Source organism: Lemur catta, chromosome 7 (assembly GCF_020740605.2).
Source record: "Lemur catta isolate mLemCat1 chromosome 7, mLemCat1.pri, whole genome shotgun sequence".
Taxonomy (NCBI): Eukaryota; Metazoa; Chordata; class Mammalia; order Primates; family Lemuridae; genus Lemur; species Lemur catta.
The window spans coordinates 74039326-74061708 of NC_059134.1; the positions used below are offsets into that span (position 1 = coordinate 74039326).

The 22383-nt window shown below is 33.9% G+C and overlaps 1 protein-coding gene across 4 annotated transcripts in view; it reads left to right on the plus strand.

Annotated features, from left to right (window-relative positions):
• The window catches only part of PRMT3 (protein arginine methyltransferase 3), a 115836-nt gene that overhangs the window by 45279 nt on the left and 48174 nt on the right, over nt 1-22383 (plus strand). For all 4 annotated transcript variants that reach the window (XM_045557680.1, XM_045557681.1, XM_045557683.1 and 1 more), the window contains one exon: nt 19056-19134. In XM_045557680.1, coding sequence (XP_045413636.1) covers nt 19056-19134 — 79 coding nt within the window. The remainder of the gene's footprint in view (nt 1-19055; nt 19135-22383) is intronic.

The following is a 22383-nucleotide window of genomic DNA, read 5'->3' on the forward strand; positions in this document are numbered from 1 at the left end:
CATGTATTGATGGGCACTTGGGTTGTTTCCACATCTTTGCAATTTTGAATTGTGCTGCTGTAAACATTCTAGTGCAGATGTCTTTTTTAGAGAATGTCTATTGTTCTTTTGGGTAGATACCCAGAAATAGGATTGCTGGGTCAAATGTTAATTCTACTTGTAGCTGTCTGAGGTATCTCCATATTACTTTCCACAGAGGTTGTACTAGTTTGCAGTCCCACCAGCAGTGTATTAGTGTTCCTATCTCTCCACATCCATGCCAACATTTATTATTTTGGGATTGTGTAATAAAGTCCATTTTCGCTGGAGATAAGTGATATCTCATTGTGGTTTTGATTTGCATTTCCCTGATGATTAGAGATGTTGAGCATTTTTTCATGTGTTTGTTGGCCATTAGTCTATCTTCTTTTGAAAAGTTTCTGTTCATGTCTTTTATCCACTTTTTGATAGGTTTGTTTGATTTTTTTCTTGCTTGCTGATTTTCCTGAGTTCTGTATAGATTCTAGTTATCAGCCTTTATTGGATGTGTAACACGTGAATATTTTCTCCCATTCTGTAGGTTGTTTGCTATGGTGATAATTTTCTTGGCTGTGCAGAAGCTTTTTAATGTGATTAGGTCCCATTTATTTATTTTTGCTCTGATTGCCTTTGGGGTCTTCTTCATAAATTCTTTGCCTAGGCCAATGTCTATGCTTTAGTCCATTAGGATTTCTGACCTGAGAAGCTGAAAAAGACGAATTTCATAATTTACCAAAGGGCAGGTATGCTTTCTAAAGTTTATCCAACATTTTTCAGACACCCCTACTCTGAATGAAACAGTGAGTAAGTGGTAAATAACTGACTATTTTAAATCTGTAGCCACATTTTCATGAACCATCTTTTTTTTTAAACTTAAAATATATTGCATAGAATCCTGTCATTAATTTTTTTTTATATACAGAGTAAGGATGCAAAAATCTAGAATGAACCATTTTTAAGCATACGTTTTTATCGCTATAAGTATTTTCAACAGGGAAAGACAGAAATGGAATATGCCCTCCAGAATTTGGCACAGATGTTTAATGGACTTGTAATCCAGTACAGCAGTGTAAACATATATTGCAGAGATACACATCTGTGTTTTTCTACTATGGTCCACTAACTATTGCATGGCTTAAGCTAAATGTGTTTTTTGTTTGCAGCTATTCATGAATTTTGCCTTTATTTTGAAATGTAAATAAAGATAGGAATATAATTTTAAAAGTGAAATCGTTGCTGATAGCGTGTTATTTAATAAACAAACTATCACTTGCCTTTTAGACTAATAGATTTCCAGATTTAGGCTTTCTTTTAATTTTACATTTTCATTTTTGTTTTTATTTAAGAGATTTCTCTTTTTACTTTATATATTTAAGGAATACAACATATTTTGCTATACACAGTGAAATGATTACTAGTGTTAAACAAATTAACATGTCCTTCATCTCATGTAGCTACCTTTGTAGTAAGAGCCCCTAAAATCTACTCTTTTCAGATTTTCAGTATATAATACATCACTAACTATAGTCTTCATGCTGTACATTTTCATTTTGTCTCTTTGACAAAATTATTCTCAGTTAAATGTAAGTTTAATCCTTGGAAGACCTTAATATTTATGCCTTTGTGTATGTGTTCTCATTTTTTCATTTTACTCTGCCAGTAGAAGTCCTTGTTCTTGGAGTTCTTATTTCTGATTGACTAATAGAACTGTTCAAAATAACATCCACAATTCTGACTCAGCAAACCAAATTGACTCTCATTTGGTGTTGCTGTGTTCCAAGTTCATAGACAAAATCCTGGTAATGTATGATAACAATTGCCAGAGACGATTCTTGTTTGCACCTATGTTATTTTCTGTCATCAGGACCATTAGCAAAATTACACATTAGGTGAACTTTATGTTTCATTGTCATGATCACTCATAATGTATATTCAAATTATTTAAAGTTCCCTGTAATTTTTCTATCTAGCCTTGCTTTTTACAAAAGGAGACTAAAATTTTCTCTTTACTCAAATATTCTTGGATTTCTCCTTGAAATTTAAGAATTTTTTCATCCCATCTTTACCAGAACAGGTGTATCTGTATGTGCAAGTGCACGCACACATATACCCACACTTACATTGATAGAGTATTGTTTATTCATATTTAATATTCTTTATTATAAATAGATTTTCAGGATTTTATAGCCTTTAACACTTAGAAAATATGGCTTGTGGTTTGGCTTATCAACATTCCAAGAAAATGGCCACGAACTCTTTCATGGGTCACCTTTTAAGCCATTTGATGTTGAAGTGTTTTTGTTGTCTTAGTTTGGTCTGGCAGTGAGGCCAGGCCATTTCAGCCACCTGCCATGAGGATGGGTGGCCTTTCCTGATCTGTTTTCTGCTTTAAATGATAGAAATGCTTATATATTTTTCTCTTATAAATATATTATTCTGAAATTTTTAAACAAGATAGAATTGTATATGTTATATATTTTGTTTACTAAAATATTTTCTAAAATAATCTCATATGTCCAGTGGTTCAAGATAAAGAAATACAGGCTGGGTGTGGTGGCTCACACCTGTAATCCTAGCACTCTGGGAGGCCGAGGTGGGCGGATCGTTTGAGCTCAGGAGTTCGACACCAGCCTGAGCAAGAGCGAGACACCATCTCTACCAAAAAAATAGAAAGAAATTAGCTGGACAACTAAAAAATATAAAAAATTAGCTGGGCATGGTGGCGCATGCCTGTAGTCCCAGCTACTCGGGAGGCTGAGGCAGGAGGATTGTTTGAGCCCAGGAGTTTGAGGTTGTGGTGAGCTATGATGAGGCCACGGCACTCTAGCCCCGGCAACAGAGTGAGACCATATCTCAAAAAAAAAACAAAAACATAAAGAAATACAAGAACTACTTCCCCCAAACTGCATATCTCTTGCCATTTTTTCTTTGCAGTTTATTCCTCTGTTGCTCCATTAGAGAAAAAGATATATTTTCAGTGCAGGATTTCTTCCACTTTCAAAAATCAATAATCAAACTTAAGTAAAATTAACTGTAAAAATTGGGTTTTTTTTGATGACAGAGAATACTGTTGTTTTAATGCCTTTTATTCCTCCTTTTATGGTTAATTTGTTTTTAGTGTATTTTTGGCAGAAATAGTTTGTTCCTTAATGGAAGTTATTTACAATAGAGCAAAATATGGATTTGCAAATGGCCTTATCTCTTAAAGTGTTTTACCTTCTCTGTCTGGCAAACCTCCTACTAACTAGTTAAGACTCTTCTCAGGCTGGGTGCGGTGGCTCACGCCTGTAATCCTAGCCTTCTGGAAGGCCAAGGCGGGTGGATCGCTCGAGGTCAGGAGTTCGAGACCAGCCTGAGCGAGACCCCGTCTCTACTAAAAATAGAAAGAAATTATCTGGCCAACTAAAAATATATATAGAAAAAATTAGCCAGGCGTGGTGGCGCATGCCTGTAGTCCCAGCTACTTGGGAGGCTGAGGCAGTAGGATTGCTTAAGCCCAGGAGTTTGAGGTTGCTGTGAGCTAGGCTGACGCCACGGCACTCACTCTAGCCCGGGCAACAAAGTGAGACTCTGTCTCAAAAAATAAATAAATAAATAATAATAATAATAAAAAAGACTCATCTCAGACAAGGCCTCATCTATGAAGCTTTCCTTTTCTGGCCTTGGTACATAATCTGTCTTTGCCCTGAATACCCTTTGCACTTTATTTTAAACTTCTATTATAGCTTTCCACATTGCATTTTAATTAATTATTATTAACTTCTTTATATTCTTGAGATTGGGAACCATGATTTACTTGGTATGGCCAGATTCTGTCACAAGGCTTAGCATGAGGGAATGTGCATGATAAGAGAACTTTCTCTGACGGAAATTTACTGGCCACAGACGTGATCTTATTTATAATTTTGTGTATGGCCCACGAAGCCAGGGAGGGTAGTATATGACAGGGTTAAGAATGTTGCTCCAAAGTCAGACCACCTGGATTCTTGGCCCTGTTTGCCACTTACTAGGTTTGTTACCTTGGGCATGTTACTTAACCTCTCTGTGCCTCAGTTTCCCTCTCTATAAAATGAAGATAACAGTATTACCTACTTCATAGGGTTTTTGTGAGGATTAAATAAGTTAACACATACAAATGTCTTAGAACGGTTTCTGCCACATAAGATCTCGGTAATTAGTTATTCAGTTTTGAAAGTTATACTCACTTTTAAGTACTCCATAACTAGTGAATGAGCTGCTAGACTAGGTAAATCAGTAAATAAAAGTTGAAAATGATAGTGTACATGAAATAAAGAATATTAATTCTTGGGGTTTCTTCCTTTTGTAGCTCTTTATAAAAACAGAAATCCTTCTGTTTCCATGTCTAGCATTTACTAGTTGACTCTGCGTATAATTTGTACAAAGAAGTAGAAAATTAGTTGATAATATGTGATTTATTGGGGTTTGGGATATTATTAGTATTTTTCTTAACATGAGCTGAATTATTATAAAATGTATTGTATTTTATATGATTCTCAATTTGCTGCCCTGTAAACAATTTTTGAGCAATACTGACAGTACCTAATAATTTTAGATAAAATATAAAGTACATATTTCATGGTACTATTTTTGAGTACTATAAATACTAACGGAGATATTTATAGTACTTGAACAATGAATGAAAAATATGATTCCTAAGAGTATTTTTTTTGTAGATATGCTGACATTTGAATTAAAAATAAAATGAAAGTAAAGAGAATAAAAATAAGAATAGGCCTCTTATGTATAATTATTTCAGTTTTATAATCTTTACCTTTATTCTTGTCTGCACCTTTAACTACTCCCCAGCCTCAATTACTCTTGATATTTGTTTTAATTAGAATTCAGATCACACTTTTATTTCTTGGTCTAGCAAGGAGAATGTTTTGTAGTAGTAGGATCTTGGTATCCATAGGAAAAATTTAACCCTTAGAGAAGTCCTTAAAATGGACCTTAGGCTGTTCTATAAGTTGCAGGTACAGTAAAAGGTATAGTAAAATGTATCTTAGGTAAATGTACTCTATTTTTTCTTCTATGCTTGAAACTAAATCTAAATGAAAATATTTAGTACTTTATAGAAAGTTGTTTATATTGAAAGAATTGTGTGTTATGGGTAAATTTTTGCTTTTGAAATATAATATTTTGGATATTTTATATCTCTTCCTTCAAATTTCTGGAAGTTGTCTTTACCAAGAATTTCATTCCATCATGTGTGATTGATCAGATTTAATTAATTTGCTTTTTGGCCCTCCATAACTCCCTTTGCCATATTACATGTTAGTTGTGCTTTAATCCCATTTGAATTACTTTTAAAAAATCATTTTGTTCAATAAGTTATAAATTGTTATAATTATGAAGATAAAAAGGATAAATTACTTAGGAACATGAATCAATTGCCCTTACAAAAATTTTGCAATTAAGCCCTCAGAGAACATGAAATATTTATTAATTTTTATTTCAATCTCTAAAATTATCTAACAGTTTATAAATATTTTATGAGTAATATCGTTTATTTCTACTTGAGAGTAAAAGTAAGCTAAAATTTACATTTTGCATTTGTAGACAGGTAAGCATTTGGTAATAGTTTACATATGTAAACTGAATTGACTCAGTCATAATTATTCAAATAATTAGTATAAAGTAGTTCTATGTAAGATTATCTGTGACCAGATATTTGATTCACAAGCCTTGAATAAGCATGAAAACTCCATCAATTTGTAATAAAATTTGCACCTATGATTCGCAACCTGGATTTAGAGAACCCCTAAACATGTATTTGAGAAACGACAAATTACATATGATGAAATTTTTAAGATAAAACATTAGCCTTCATATCTTTTCGACCTTCACAGGATTGCTTTTAGTAAGATACTCCCTAATTCCTTAGGAGTTCTAATTCATTGTCTTTTGCCATTAGAGGTACTTTAAGGGACAAATTTAAGAATCCGTGACTTACAGTGTTTTTTAAAACTACCTTAACAGGCTTGATGAAGATAATCGTCCTATTGATTTTTCTTCCCTTTGAGTATAGATCTTTCATATGTTATATTTTCAATAGATTCTCCAAATTGGCAACATTTAGATGGCAGAACTCTCAAGTCATTAAGTGAAATGACTATTTTAGGATAGGAGTTAGTTAAACGTTGATCAATTCTAATGAATGACTTTGTTGACCCACTCTCAGCAGATTACCTATGTGAATAAATTTTCCAATAGTAATACATTGTTCCATTTTCACTATCTTTTTATCCCTTTAGTTATATATTTTTTAGATGGTATTGGTTTCACAAGCATTAGGAAAATCTCTGAGAATCTTTTTCCAAAACAAAGCAAAAACAACAACCTTCTGGGGACTACATGTTAACAGGCAGACCCTAACAGGGAGGCAGGGCTAGAGTGGTAAGGATGCCTATTAGGAGAAGCTCCATAACAGCACCTCTAGGGTGGTGGCTACTGGCTGAAGCAGAAACAAATCTTTTCTGGGAGAAAATTTCTCCAGTCTCCCAATTTAGATCCATAGTACTCCTTTCATTAATATGAAAGAACAAGCTCACAAAGATCACGAAACACCTGAGAAAGTGAATCACTGTGACAATCGTCAGAAACAACCAATGTTGGTTTTAGACCCCCCAATTATTAGAGATATTAGAATAGTCAGAAGAGAACATGGAACAACTACAAATATGTTTAAAGAATTAAAGGATGCATCTCCATCACAAAGAAGAATCTTTAAGAGACTATTAGAAATGAAAACATGGATTCTCCGAAAAGGAATTTCAAGAAATGAAAAATTGTTGAGATCAAAAGACAATCCACATTTAAACATTAGCAGCTTAGACATAGGTGAAGAAAAGATTTGTGAACTGGAACATGACTATGAGAATATTCAGAATTCAGCACAGGGAGATAGATAAAATACAAAGGACAGGTTATGAGAGGCATAGGATAAAATGAAAAAAGTTTAGCAAAGTTGCTGAGTATAAACTCAGCATTCAAAATTTTATTTCTATATATAAGCAACAGTCAAAAAGAAATTTTAAGATATCACAAAGGTCATTTACCTAGTAATAAATATACAAAAAAGTGTATGAGACCTATTACAGGAACTTATATACTAAGAAAAATTAACATTCATTGAATCTAAGGTGTCATCAACTGCAAATGCACCACTTAAAGAAAAAAGATACCAATTAAAGTATGATATGATTTTTTTATCTGTTAGACTTATTTAAACATAGGTTATCATTATACTGCATACATATCTAAAAGAAAAATACAAGTAAAATAAATTGGTTAAGGTATTCTTATCTCTATATTCAGAATTTTCCATGTTTTTCTACTCTGTATCATTTTCCCTCATCAGTAGCATTGGTCATACGGCATTATTTCAGAGAATACTCTTCACTATGAGATTTTCTTCCAAGTCACTGATGCACTTTAGCTAGTTTTATTTTTGTTGCTGTGTATATAATATCAGAAACATCTGTGCCAAATTCTGCAGGGTATATTCCATTTCTGTCTTTCCTTGATGAAAATACTTATAAAGAGAGAGAAAAATGTATGCTTAAAAATATTTCATTCTAGATTTTTGCATCCTTACTATGCTGTACATAAAAAAAGAGGATTCTATGCAATATATTTTAAGTTTAAAAAAAAGATGATTCATGAAAATGTGGCTGTAGATTTAAAATAGTCATCTAGTTTACCACTTGCCCACTGTTTCATCCAGAGTAGGGATGTCTAAAAAATGTTGGGTAAACTTTAGAAAGCATACCTGCCCCTTTGTTTAATTATGAAATTAGTATTTTCCAGCTTCTCAGGTCATACATCCTATGGATGCACTGAAGAAAGAAGGAGATTTACAGGATTTAGAAGATACCATTGATTGTATTTTCAATCCACAAAGATGGCTCAAAATATTTTAGCACAAGCCTTCTTAAAGCCTTAACTGCAAACTGCATTATAAAAATAAAGCCATCAGAGTTTACTGCCACAGGCTAACTGTCGTACGTTATAGTGTCCAGTGCCCCACCTAGAGCATTTAATACAATCACTGGACTTCAACTCCACTTAATACTTACAAGGAAAGGCAGACAGTAAGATAATCTAAATGCTTAAGTTACACCTTTGTGGAGAGGAAGAAGGAAGGTTCCTAATTATCCGTTCCTGGAAACACTGGTTTATATTCCTTAGTTCAGGGCTTCTAAGCACCTTGGCTTCCAAACAACTGGCTCCTTTCATTTTAGGCTCCAGTGACTCAGTATTGTTTGTGTCACAATGTTTCCTGATAAAGGCAGAGATCATACCTGACCAACCCCCTCCAAAGTGAAAGATGCCCTTTCTGTCAATTAGTTTTAAGTAGGAAAAGAGAAACCATGGGCTACTTAAAAGAGAGGAAAATTAATGTATTAATAGAAAGTCGGTTGTACAAAAGGATTAATGATATAAGAAATCACCAAGATGAGAGTGAGACAACCAGACATTAGTAATAACCAGAAGTAACTACCACCCCTAGGCTACAGACACAAAGGAAACAAGAACTGCTACAAGATGTCTATTCAGCTCATTTACCCATTTTTCAATCAGATTTTATTTTGCTTTTGAGTTGTTTTGAGTTTCTTATATATTCTGGATATTAATGTCTTGTTGGATAATTTGCAAATATTTTCTCCCACTGCAGGTGTTCTCTTCTCTCTGTTGTTTCTGTTGTTGTGCAGAAGCTTTTTAGTTTGTTATAATCTCATTTGTCTATTTTTGCTTTTGCTGCCTGTGCCTTTGAGGGCCTCTCCATAAAATCTTTACCCAGGCCAATGCCCTGAAGTGTTTCCCCTATGTTTTCTTCTAGTAGTTTCACAATTTCTAGAATTACATTTAAATCTTTAATCCATTTTTAGTTGATTTTTGTATATGCTAACACATAGGGTCTAGTTTCTTTTTTTGCATATGGATATCCAGTTTTCCCAGAACTATTTTGTGAAGAGGCTGTTCCTTCTCTAATGAGTGTTCTTGGCACCTTTGTCAGTAATCATTTGGCTGTAACTATGTGGATTTACTTCTGGGTTCTCTGTTCTGTTCCATTTTCTTATGAAAAATGTACAAATACTGTGTTTTTAATACTGTGCTTTAAAGTCACTTGAAGGCATTATTTTCTCTTATGTCACCAAGTTGACATTCAGCCAGATTTATTTCATTCCCCCCCACCATTTGGGGGAGGGTTGCTTCTTTTCCCCATGTTTAATTTTCTGTTTTAGTTATGCAAAAATTACATGATTCTGTTCCTTCTCCTGTTCTTTAGTCGATAGATAATCATTTTCTTTTTAGCTTTTGGTTTATTTTGAAAATGTTAGACATATATTTTCATATTTTCACCCTTATATAAAAGTTAACATATTCTATATATTGTTCTATACTTTGCCTTTTTTCATTTTAAAATGACATTTTGGAAATCACTCTATCATTCTATAGAGATATTCCTTGTTCCTTTTTATGCCTGTGGAATAGTCCATTTTATAGATAATTACAATGTGTATAATTAACACTCATTTGAATTTTATTCCCCCTTTTGCTACTACAAATACTATATTGAATATCCATGTCATTTCATTTAATATTCCTAGAGGTGGGATTGATGTATCAAAGGGTTAATGCATAGACAACATTACTAGTTATTACCAAATTCTCCTCAATACTCTGTACCATTTGGATTTCTTACCAGCAGTAGTTACCTATTTTTCCATAGTCTTCCCAAAGAATATGTTGCAGGATCACTTTTAAATTATTGGCTTGAGGTTTTTCCTGCCACCCAGGCAATGTAAATTAGGATTGTACATTTATATGAGGCTTGACTAATGCTTAAAAATTATTGGAGGTGGGGTGGAGTTGAGAAGGAAGTGTTTGACCACTCAGCATCAAGGTTCTAAACGGAATTGGGGTGGGGGTGGGGGTGGCAGCAGGTGAGATTTTTAAATTCACATTTCCTCTGTAGATACATCTGGTTGTCCCTGCTCTGTTTGGGACAATTTCCTCTTACATTCTTCACTTTGGCTTTCCTTTTTCTGCATGTTTATTTCCTAGGTTTAGCAAATGCTCTTATGGTGAAAGCCAGCTTACTGCTTCATCTAACAAGATATTCTTTTTATTTTTCTTCTAACATATTTATTGTAGAGGGTCAGTAGCTCCATTTGTGCTGCTGTAACAAAATACCTGAAACTGGGTAATTTATAAACAACAGAAATTTATTTCTCACAGTTCTAGAGGCTACAAGTTCAAGATCAAGGTTGCAGCAGGTTCGGTATCTATTGAGGCCTGATCTCTGCTTCCAAGATGGCACCTTGTTGCTGTGACCTCACATGGCAGAAGGACAGAAGGGAATAAACCCACTTCCTCAAATTCTTTATTAAGGTCCCTAATCCCATCCATGAGGGCTCTACTGTTGTGACTTAATCACCTCCTAAGGGCCGCCCCACCAAATACTGTCATATTTGTGATTTAAGTGTAACAGTAAATTTGGGGAACACATTCAGACCATAGCACAGTTATTATGTATTAGTATATTGTAATAAATTTCTCTTTAGTAAAAGTGCTAGCTAATACTTTAGTTGTACTTTTAAGAGCAGTATATCTGGTTTATAATTAATGAATTTTTCAACCATTGTGGGGGATTGGAAATATTGTTTTAGAATTATATATGCATCCTTTACCCTTATTTTTGGAAACTGATTCTGTAGGTCTGGAATAAGGCCCACATGTGCCTCTGGAAAGATGTTGAGATGATTCACATTTTCCTTAAATAGACTTGCTTATTGGACAGTTTCTGCAGTTTGAAGAAAGGACAAATTTGACTATGTCAGTCCTTTGTCAATTAAGTGAGAGTGCCATCTAGTGGGAGAAAAACTTTTAAGCTAATGGAAGTTTTTCAGACTTTAGAAGAATATACAGAGGAAATTATCTCCTGTGCTAAATTATGTCTCCAGAAGTCCACAACACTAAAAAACATGAGAAGTGTATATTGGAAGGTGAGAGAAGAGGAAGGAAGTAGTCATGCAGGACAATAGCAAGCACATGATAGGTACCTAATAAGTGATGTTTATCACCATGAATCTTCTTGCATGGAAGGTGGTGATTAAGTAAAATAATATTTAAATAGGAGCTGTTGTGACAAATATTTGTGATTTACATGTAAAATTTTATTGTCATTTTTTGACTATGTGTTAATAATAATAGTTGTTACAAATTTTCTTTACTCTCTTTACCGTACCACTCAGCATAATCCCTAATCCCACAGCATAATTTGTTACCAGTTTTTGGTATATCCTTCTTCAAATGTTTTAATCTAGTATATACACATATATATATTTCCACCTCTTGGCATACTCATTCATTTAACAAATTTTGAGGGGCTACTATGTACCTGTGCTATTCTAGGCAGGATAAAGCCTTGACCAAAATAGATTACAAGCTCCACCCTTATATTTAGTGTAGGGTAGGCATAGTCTATGTATTCTTCTGTACCCTTTTCATCATTTTAAACCTATAAGTTTCCCTCCAATGACTGCTATAGCTGCATTCCACAAATTCATTCAATTCAAAATATACCCTTGTGATTGCTGCTTTGATACATGGGTTATTTAGAATCATGGTGTTTAATTTCCCAATGTTAGGAAATTTTTTTGATATCTTTCTGTTACTGATTTCTAATTGAATTTGGTTGTGATAAGGGAACATACCGTGTATGCTATCATTCCTTTAAATTTGTTTAGACTTTTTTTTATGGCCCAGCATTTGGTTCCCTTGTTGAATGTTCCACATTGACTTAGAATAAATGTATTCTGTTATTGTTTGGTGGAGTGTTATAATACATTTGGGTCAGGTCGGTTGGCTGTATCATTCAAGTCTTAATCCCTTTTTAAGTCTAACTTGTTCTTTTAATTACTGAAAGAAGAATAATGAAATTTCTACCCATAGTTCAAGACTGTCTGCTTCTGCTTTCAGTTCTGTCAGGTTTAGCTTCAGGTATTTTTGTGTGGTTATTAGGTACATAAACATTAAGATTATTATGTATTCTTGATAAAATTTGGCTTCTTTATCATTATGTTCTTCTCTGTCCCTGATAATACTCTTGATTCTTTAGTCTACTTTGTCTGATAATAACACAGCCACTGGAATTTTCTTATGGTTAATATTTGAATGTTATACATTTTCCTACCCTTTTTCATTTAACCCATCTATGTTTCTATATTTAAAGTGGATTTCTCATACATAGCATATAATTTAAAACCACTCTAATAATCTCTGCCTATAATCTTAATGTTTCTTTTTAAAAATCAGTTTTACTTTTTCTTTCCAAAATAAAGTATGAAAGTGTTAGGTCTTTTTAGCTTGTGATTATTTGCCACCTTATTTTCTTTTTAAAATTTTATGAATAATCCATAACAAAATTCAAAAAATATGAAAGAGTTTGTAGTGATGAATTAGTCACTTTCTCCTACCCGTACTCCTGCTATTATACCCCCTCTGCAGAGGCAATCATTTTTCTCCTATTTGTATATTCTACACATCACAAGCATTTATAAACAGATATGAATGTCTGGGGGGAGTTGTTTCATCCATATTGTTGCATATTACATACACTAGTCATATAAGTCTTTCATAATCTTTTAAGTTGTGAAATGTAATATATACAGAAAATTATGTAAACTTACAGGTACATTGTAACAAATAGTTATGTAATGAATACTTGCGTAATCCTCAGCCAGATCAAAATATAGAAAAGAAGCCACCTAAATATCATTTCTCAGTTACAGCTCCCTTCCTACCCCAGGGTAGCGACTCTCCTGACCTTTATAGTAATTATTTCCTTGCTTTTCTTTATGGTGTTACCACTTACATTTACATCCCTAAATAGTGTAATTCATATTCCCCAGCTTTTGAAATTTATATAAATGGAATCAAAATGTAAAATGTATTGGTCCTTTTCTTTATGGTTAGTACTTTTATATCCCTCCAAGAACATGAGAGACTATTCACCATAAACTCTTTACCTTTCCCTTTTACATTTAGGTCTTTAATCCACTTATACAGTTGTGGGAATAAAAATGGTCATAGTCTTTGTGTGGAGTAGTTTGATGATACAGATTAAAATTTTAAATGTGCATATCCTTTAATCCAGGAATTCTACTTTAAGAAATTTATATTAGCCAAGTGTATTAAACATTGAGCAAAGATGCCTGTATGCGTATATAGATGTTCAAAAGAACATTACTTTTCTTACCCATTCTATGGCAAATAAGTGCAAAGGGTACAGGTATCCTTATTGTGTGATATCATCAGCCACACCTGTATTTTGCCAAGTGTGTGAAAGTATAATATAATCTATAACAGTCACTGTAGAACTGTTAGTATAAAGAAAATTCCTTACCCAAAAGGATTTTTTTACATAGTTACTTTGAAAACTCTCTTGTGACTTCATTATCACTTTCGTGATAAACCTTAGCACATTTTAAGATGAAAGAGTCAAGTGCTAGACCGAAAAAATTTTGCAATTGAAGTGTTCAATATCTAAAGCTATAACAGTGAAATGGATAGAGGTTACATTGCATCCTCTTTAAGATATTAAATTTAGTTTTTTGTTTTTGTTTTTAAAGCAGAGAACACTGTAGATTAGAAAAGAATTCTTATCTAACTACTTTCTGTATACCTCTAGAGCAGTGATTCTTTATGGGGTGGAAAGAGTGATTTTGCACCCCTGGGGATATCTGGAAACATTTTATATTGTTACAACTTGGGTTGGTGGTAGGGTGGGAATGATGGTACATTTAGTGGGTAGAGCCCAGGGATGCTGTTAAACATCCTGCAATGGACAGGTCAGGCCTGCACGTTAAAGTGTTTTCTGGCCCAAAATGTCAGTAGTGCCAAAGTTGGGGCACCCTGCTTTTTTGGAATTCTCATTTCTGTGCATTGATAATAATTCAACCTCTAATTTAGGTCATATAAAGGCTACCTGGTCTGGGGCATCCAGGAAGATTTTCCTAAAAAGGTGGCATCATGACAGTATATTTTGTTACATGGGTATGTAATAGAAGCTACCGTAACCAACCTGCATTTAACTAATTCACCAAATTAATGATGATCTGCATTCTTTTTATATAACACACTGATAGATTCCTCTGAACACTTAAGCCCGCCTTCAATATGCTCCTACTGTTCTTCTGTCAGTGGGGTTATGTTTACCAAGAGCTTATTTGTTTGCCTGCTTATTTATGTAAAATCAGTTAAATATGAACATAAATTATTGGCAAGATTATAAAAAGGATATAGTTGGTTTTATTCTGTGAAAACAAAACTGGTTTGGAAAAGACTCAGGAAGGGAAAAGCACTAAGAAAACTGGCTGTAAAATGAAGGGGTTAGTAAAACAATTGTAGAAGACTAGGAGTGCAAGAGTGGGAATTACGGAAATCAAGGAGGATTCTCCACTTGGCAAGTGCCCTTAGATTTTTTTTATTTTAAAGTAACCAAATGTGGAAATTATTTACAGGCTATGACTGTGATTTAGGCAGGGAAGATGGTGAAGATTCCAATCAATAGATACATTCCTAAAGAGTATTGGCAAACAAATCTACGTTTGTTTTTACTTAAAATGTCTTATTTTTAATTGTCAACTAACTGCCAGTCTCAATGACATTGGATGAAGTTCTGTCTACAGTGAATCTCATAGAATTTGTAATACTGAAAAAAATGTTATCAAATATTTATTATGATTCGGAGATATACTACTTAGAAATCAGGATTAGATTTTATAAGCATGTGTATTGGTTGCAAATAATTTTTTAATTTTTAATAATTCCTGATTATTGATTCTTTTGTCACCAGTCTATCTCCAGATTAACTCTTCATTTCATCTGTAGCTCTCCCTTGCCTCACTTTAAGTTAAACTTTGCCTATGGATGTATCAGTAACTCAGGTATTTGAAGGTATCACAAGTTTCTTTTATCACTGATATATCTATTCTGAGAAGATATCATGAGTAGGCATTTTAAAAATAAGATTCCCATTTTAATGAATAATGCTAATATTCTAGTCCCTGATTTAATTCCATGTGTTCCTTTGTAGTAATTAAGTCTTGAAGTGTAAATGTAGGATTTAAAGAAGTAAATGTCACTTTTGAAAGAAGAATGCCCCATGAGCGTTATGGGAGAAAATATCAGGTATATTTCTACTTCCAGATGGCTCCCCTACAGGTGAGGCAGCAGCCTGTGAAATTATAGTCTGAATTATATTGCAGGTGAGCAGGGCATTTGGAGAGAAGCCTTCTGATATCAGTAATAAATGACTTGATTCAGAATCAAGGACAATTCCCAGGAATTTAAAGGCTGTTTTATCACATAGGTGAGCCTATAGTAAAATGAAGTTTAGCAAGTAGAATGTTGAGAGAAAAGACAACAGCTATTAGCAATACATATATGAATCTTTTCATCTGGTAATATTTTTAACTGGTATTTTACCTCACAGATGTCATATGTTAGTTCTACACATATTCTAGTGTGTGCATTGATTTTCTAAACTAATATTTTCACAATGGATGGTGGCTAACAGCCAATTGCCAGCTAAGATACCACTCTGAAATATTTTGAATCGCATACCTGTTGTAAATTCTAATCTTGTTTATTATGTTCCATGGGAAATTTTTCAGTTTGGAACAATTGAAACCTCAATCGCAAATGTAGTATAATACCAATACTAAATCTTATTTTCAGGGAAGCCGCATAGACTGGTGATTCAGAACCTGACTTCTGTAGTTAAATCAAGGTTCAAATTGTCTCAGTCACTCACCGTTTGTATGACTATGAATTATTTTTTAGGTCCTAACAACATTTCTAGCTTTAATTTCCTCCTCATCTAAATGGAAATAACAATAAAATGTGTTCTGGGGAAGAATTGATGATCCTTACAAAGGCACTACAATGATTAACAATTATCACCACTATTTGACACTTTTAAATTTTTTTAATTTTTTATTTTTAATTATGGATATATAATAGTTGTATATATTTATAGGGTAGGGTATACATATGATGTTTTTTTTTTTTTTTTGAGAGAGAGTCTCGCTCTGTTGCCCGGGCTAGAGTGAGTGCCGTGGCATCAGCCTAGCTCACAGCAACCTCACACTCCTGGGCTTAAGCGATCCTACTGCCTCAGCCTCCCGAGTAGCTGGGACTACAGGCATGCGCCACCATGCCCAGCTAATTTTTTTTCTATATATATTTTTAGTTGGCCAGATAATTTGTTTCTATTTTTAGTAGAGACGGGGTCTCGCTCTTGCTCAGGCTGGTCTCGAACTCCTGACCTCGAGCAATCCGCCTACCTTGGCCTCCCAGAGTGCTAGGATTACAGGTGTGAGCCACCGCGCCCGGCCTACATATGATGTTTTGATATAGGCATACAGTGTGAGTTAGTCCAATCAGGGTAATTGGGGTATCCATCATCTTAGGCATTTAGCATTTCTTTGTATTAGGAATATTCTGATCCCACTCTTTTAGTTAGTTTAAAGTATACCCTAACTTATTGTTGATTATAGTTACTTTGTTGTGCTATCAAATATTGTTCATTCTATCTAATTATATTTTTGGACCCAGTAACCATCTCCACTTTATCCCTCTCTCCCCACTACCCTTCCCAGCCTCTGGTGATCAGCATTCTACTCTCTTTCTCCATGAAATCAATTGTTTTTAATATTTAGCTCCCACATATGAGTGAGAACACATGAGATTTGTCTTTATTTGCTTGGCTTATTTCACTTAATGTAATGTTCTCCAGTCCCATCCATGTTGTTGCAAATGACAGGATTTCATTCTTCTTTCTGGCTGTATAATATTCCATTGTGTATATGTACCACAATTTCTTCATCCATTGATGGACACTTAGGTTGAGTCCATGTCTTTGCTCTTGTGAATAGTACTGCAGTAAACACAGGAGTGCAGGTATCTTTTTGATATGCTGAATTCCCATCCTTTGGATATATACCCAGCAGGGGGATTGCTAGGCGATTATGGTAGTTCTATTTTGAGGTACCTCCATACCATTCTCCATAGTGGTTGCACTCATTTACATTCCCACCAACAGTGTACACAAGGGTTCCCCTTTCTCCACATCCTCACCAGCATTTGTTATTTGCCTTTTTCATAAAAGCCATTTTAACTGAGGTGAAACAATACTTCATTGTAGTTTGTATTCACATTTCTTTGATGACTGGTGTTGAGTATTTATTCATATAGCTGTTGGCCATTTCTGTGTCATCTTTTGAGAAATGTCTATTCAGATCCTTTGCCCAGTTTTTAATCAGATTATTTGATTTTTTTCCCCATCGAGTTGGAGCTCCTTATGTATTCTAGTTATTAATCTCTTGTCAGATGGGTAGTTTGCAAATCTTTTCTCCCATTTTGACATTACTGAAGGACTCTATCCAGAAAAACAAGCTTTCACCAAATCCTTAATTTTCTTAATGTAACACGTTAATAAACAAGCTTTGTTCCTAAGTCTTTGTTTTGTAGGCAGTTATTTTCCTATCAAGGAATTAGTGTGTTGGCAGGAATAGGTAAATGCCAGTGTAGAGCTGCTAGCAGCAATTTAATTAGATTCCTTTATGAGTGATTCAAGCATGAGAGCTGTATTTTCTACAAATTTAAATTTGCTGTTAATCTCTTGTGAAGATTATCAATTCTGGGTTTGTAGCTTTTGCTTGTTTTAGAGAAACCTTTAAAATATTTTTTGTTCATGTGGTTAAACAATACTGTATTTATGCCATTAGACAGTTATTTGTTTACAGAACAAATGAGTAGATGAGATCAGTTTTACTTAGAATGCTGGGATAAGGGTAAAATTCATATTGGTTCACCCTAAGCAGTAATAGGGTATATTACGTGCTAAGCACTATGCTGAGCATTTGATTTTCCCTGCTGCTTAGGGGAAGTGGGGGGTGGGCCCTAGAGAAAGACTGAAATTGGTATTGATTTCACAGTCATGATTACTTTGTCACTTGTATAATAAACTGTGCAGCATACTATTTAAATGTAGTGTATTTGTGGCACCAATAGTGGCACATTCTCTTTTCATTTGCACTATGATTATCCTTTGTAGAGGATTTATTACTATACTCTAGAATCTGGAATACACTGGGATTGTGTTTCATGACCTGTATTTTAAGCAACACTAGTTCTGCAAGATGTTGATAGAAAAAGGTCTGTAGTGAAAAAGTGGATAAGACTTGGTTAAAATATGTTTACCAGTTCTCTGTACCGTAACAACTACTCAGCATTTTTAAGTGTGCTAACGTGCAGTATGAATCTTCTAAGAGGGGAATATGGCATTAGTGAAACCTCTTTGACTAAGGGTCTCTCCCTCCTCCCCCTTTTATTTTTTTAACCAATCAGTGGGCAGGAAATTATTTGGGAACTAGTGTTGTAGACGAGGATTTCTCAACCTTAGACCTACTGACATTTTAGGCCAGGTAGTTACTTTTTGTAGGGGCTTGGCTGTTCTGTGCTTTGTAGGATATTTATCAACATCTCCTGGCTCTACCTAGTAGATCCCAGTAGCAGGCAGCCCTCTACTCCCGCCCCCAGTGTGACGGTCAAAAATGTCTCCAGACACTTGCCACATGTCCCCCAGGGAGCAAAATCTAGTGGAGAACCACCAGTCTAGATTAATATTGCAACATCCCAGGGAATTATAGGGTTTGTGAATAATCTGATTTTTTTTAAGTAGGAAGAAGCAGTCTGGAAAGTGGAAACATAGGTAAAGAAGATTCTGTAATATTCTATTATAATAAAATTTCTGGGTCTACTTCATACCCTGGTTTGATTTTGTAATAATTTTAATTTTGTGGAGAACTTACTGCAAAAAATAATTTCAGACTTTGCAGATTATATAGCAGACAAAAATAAGAGTTGCCCACATATTTAAACTGACCTGCTTATAAGGATATTGCATAGTCCTAAAATCCATTTTTTCCTTTTATATGCAGGGCTATTTTCTTCTTTTTGAATCTATGTTAGATTCTGTCCTTTATGCAAAGAACAAATACTTGGCAAAAGGAGGATCGGGTGAGTATAAAATTTTAGTTTTACTAATCTAATTTTGGTCTGGCAGAACCAAATGAACCTTTAGATTTCAAATAAACTATGCATGGCTGAGAAAGTTCCCAATAGAGATGAAAGATGTTTCCATTAGAAGAAGCTTTAAGACATCCATTTACTATATTGTTGAAAGTGGAACATTATATAAGATATGCAGGACTCCAAGTTAATGGTGTTCCCAAGAACACTTTTTATTAATATAAAAGTTTTTTAAATAAAAACCTAAGGACTAGGTTTGGAAGCTTTTTGATATTCAAATCAAAATGTGACAAACTCCTTTCCATTTTTAATCCTCCTGTCATTTTAGTTCCCTTTTTTCAGTAATGTATTTCATACTAAGTTTGACATTATTTACTTTAATGGCAAACATTCCATGACTTCACTAAATATATAAACCTGGCTTCTCTGTGATTTAATGAGAACATTTAAAGTAATGACTGTTTGGGTATGTTGCACTTTTAAAACTTATTAGAAACTGGTGTATAAATGGATCCCAAATAAGTTGGAAGTCTTTCTTTTGACACTTAATCATATTAACTCTGCATACTCAGAGTGGCATTATGTTGTTTGTTACAGGCCTTCTGCTGTGAATAATTGCATTTAAACAAATGTGTTTCAGGGCAGGAATTATGTTTGTTTGACTCTTCAGAGAACTCCACAACTTCTGGAACATCATACATGTTTAGTGAATTGAATGGTATCTGTCCCCCTTCACTCACATATTCCTGCATCTTTCCTTTCTCAAAGCTTTAGGATCAAAATAATGTTTTCTATGGTCACACACAAAAGTAGACAGAAAGAGGGAAACATTTATCATGGTTATGTCTCTTGCCCATCCATGGCTAGGAAATTACTTTGGCTGTTATGGTACAGTTAAAGCACAAATTACTTTGGCTGTTATGGTACAGTTAAAGCACAGAGAAAATTCTCCAGAACAATAGAGTTTTTTATAATAGCATTTAAGTGGATTGCCTTTTCAAAATATGCCCATTTTATATTTTCTGCAGTCATTTCAAGATGTGTTCATGATCTCTGCCATGAACCCAGCTAGAATTTTTAGATATATGTTACCCTGCAAAAGTTGCTTATATCTTTCTATAATTGCAATGGCTTTGTTTTTTTAATAACTACTACAGGTTGAGTATCCCTTCTCTAAAATGCTTGGGACCTGAAGTGTTTTTGGATTGGGTTTTTTTTGGGGGGGAGGAGGAAGAATACAATATATTTGCATTATACTTACCAGTTAAGCATCCTTACCTGAAAATTCAAAATGGTCTTAGGAGCATTTCAGCTTTTGGGTTTTCAGATTAGGGATATTCGACCTGTGTACTGGATGACTAAAAAACATTATCATCTACCAGCTTCCAAATAATAATATGCTCTAACTTTATATTATTACATGTAATTCTCAAAGGTGTCTTGAATAACACATAGTAAAGTGGCCAAGGCTTGATTTTTTTTTTTTTTAACTCAGATCTGCCTGACTCCAATATTCATGTTCTTTACACTAAACCTTATTTCCCTACTAAAGTCCTTTTTTTTTTTATCTGATTCTTGTCTCAAAAGTTCTAGGGAAGATTCAGATAACTGTTTCCATACCTCCTTAAATAGTATTCATTGATCTTACTGAAAAACTGACAGCAACTTAATACATTTAAATTGAATTCTCAGTGAAATTCATTAAGAACTTACAGCAGTGTGAACAGTGGCAGAGTTATTTCCTATCATCAGAGGGATAAAGGCGAGGTTCCTAAGTCCAGCTGTTTCCCTATTTATAGCTAACGTTAATGTTAAGATAACTGGGGGTACACTAGAGCTATATTAAAGAAAAGTTAGTATTTAACTGCTTAAGCAGTGCTATTGAATATTATTTGTTAACAGAATCAAGAGAAAAGAACGAAAAGTGAGAAAAGAGTAACATGAAACAGTTTAGCTTAATTGGTGATATACATCAAGACATCCAGGAATCCACAATCATTTAGATCTTCATTCTTTTATTGCAAAGAAAAATTTTCCTTTATGGTTTTCTAAAGGATTTACTAAGCAATTAATAGTGTAAAGATTAGCATTATGAGAGAGGGAGAATATTGAGGGCCCACGTAAACACTATAGGACCACAGTTTCTTTTTACATGACTTTTTAGGTTCAGTTTATGTCTCACTGTATATAGAATGGTGTAAAGGCTTTATAAAACCCAGCCAGTTACTTGAGTGTTCATCCTCCCTGTTATCAACCAAGCAATTCCATGGTACTTTAGAGGTGTACATTTACTACTACTGTTACTTCTAATAAAAGTAATTTTGTAATGTTGATGAAACAGGTTTACTAAAGGTAAGACTACTAAGCATAATTGGCGTCAGGAAGTGTAGTGTTTTACATTCAACCAACCAAGAGATGAGGAGCAAAATATTGGTTGTGACCAATGGGTACTTTTGACAACAAGAATGAAGACTAAAACAAATGTGTATTTTAGGATGACAACATAGAATGTAAATTTTTTTATATGCTAACAGTGTCAAATATTACATCTCACAAAATTGGAAAGTAAATGCAGAAGGCACATGGAAGGAAATGTTTTATACTTTTATTACTTTAGAATTTATGGAATATTATGTAAAGCTGACAAGTAGGAAAATTATTCTTAACACTACAAAGCTGACATTAGATTGAGTGATGAGATTTGTGGTGGTAGCTCCTGTCCGTATCTTTTGACTGGTGGTGATTGCATGACTATTTGTGTTTATCAAAGCACATATAAATATACACCAAAAAGGATAAGTTTTACTGCATGTAAATTATACTTCAGTAAAGTGACTTTAAAAAAAAAGTGAAACAATAATTCCTACCTCCTTGAGGGCAAATTAATTATGACATGATTTGATTCCTAACTTTTCTGAAAAAAACTATATACTATTTGTTGTTAGTGTTATCAATACAACTTTCTATTTCATATTAAAAACTTGGGTGTTAAAAAGAGAGAGGGAAAGGGAAGAATAAGGAAATAGACTAATTTTACCATTGCTGATGGTAGATTAGGAAACAATGTTGAAAATAAAGAACTAAAAAGATTATACGAGGTTGTGCTTAGCTACTTATAGGTCTTCCTAAATTTAAGGATTAATACTCTGGGAAAAAACAAAAGACCATGTAATGAAGTATTTTGCAAAAACTTACAGATATAGAAAAGATAATAGAAAATGATAAGAGTCAAGAACA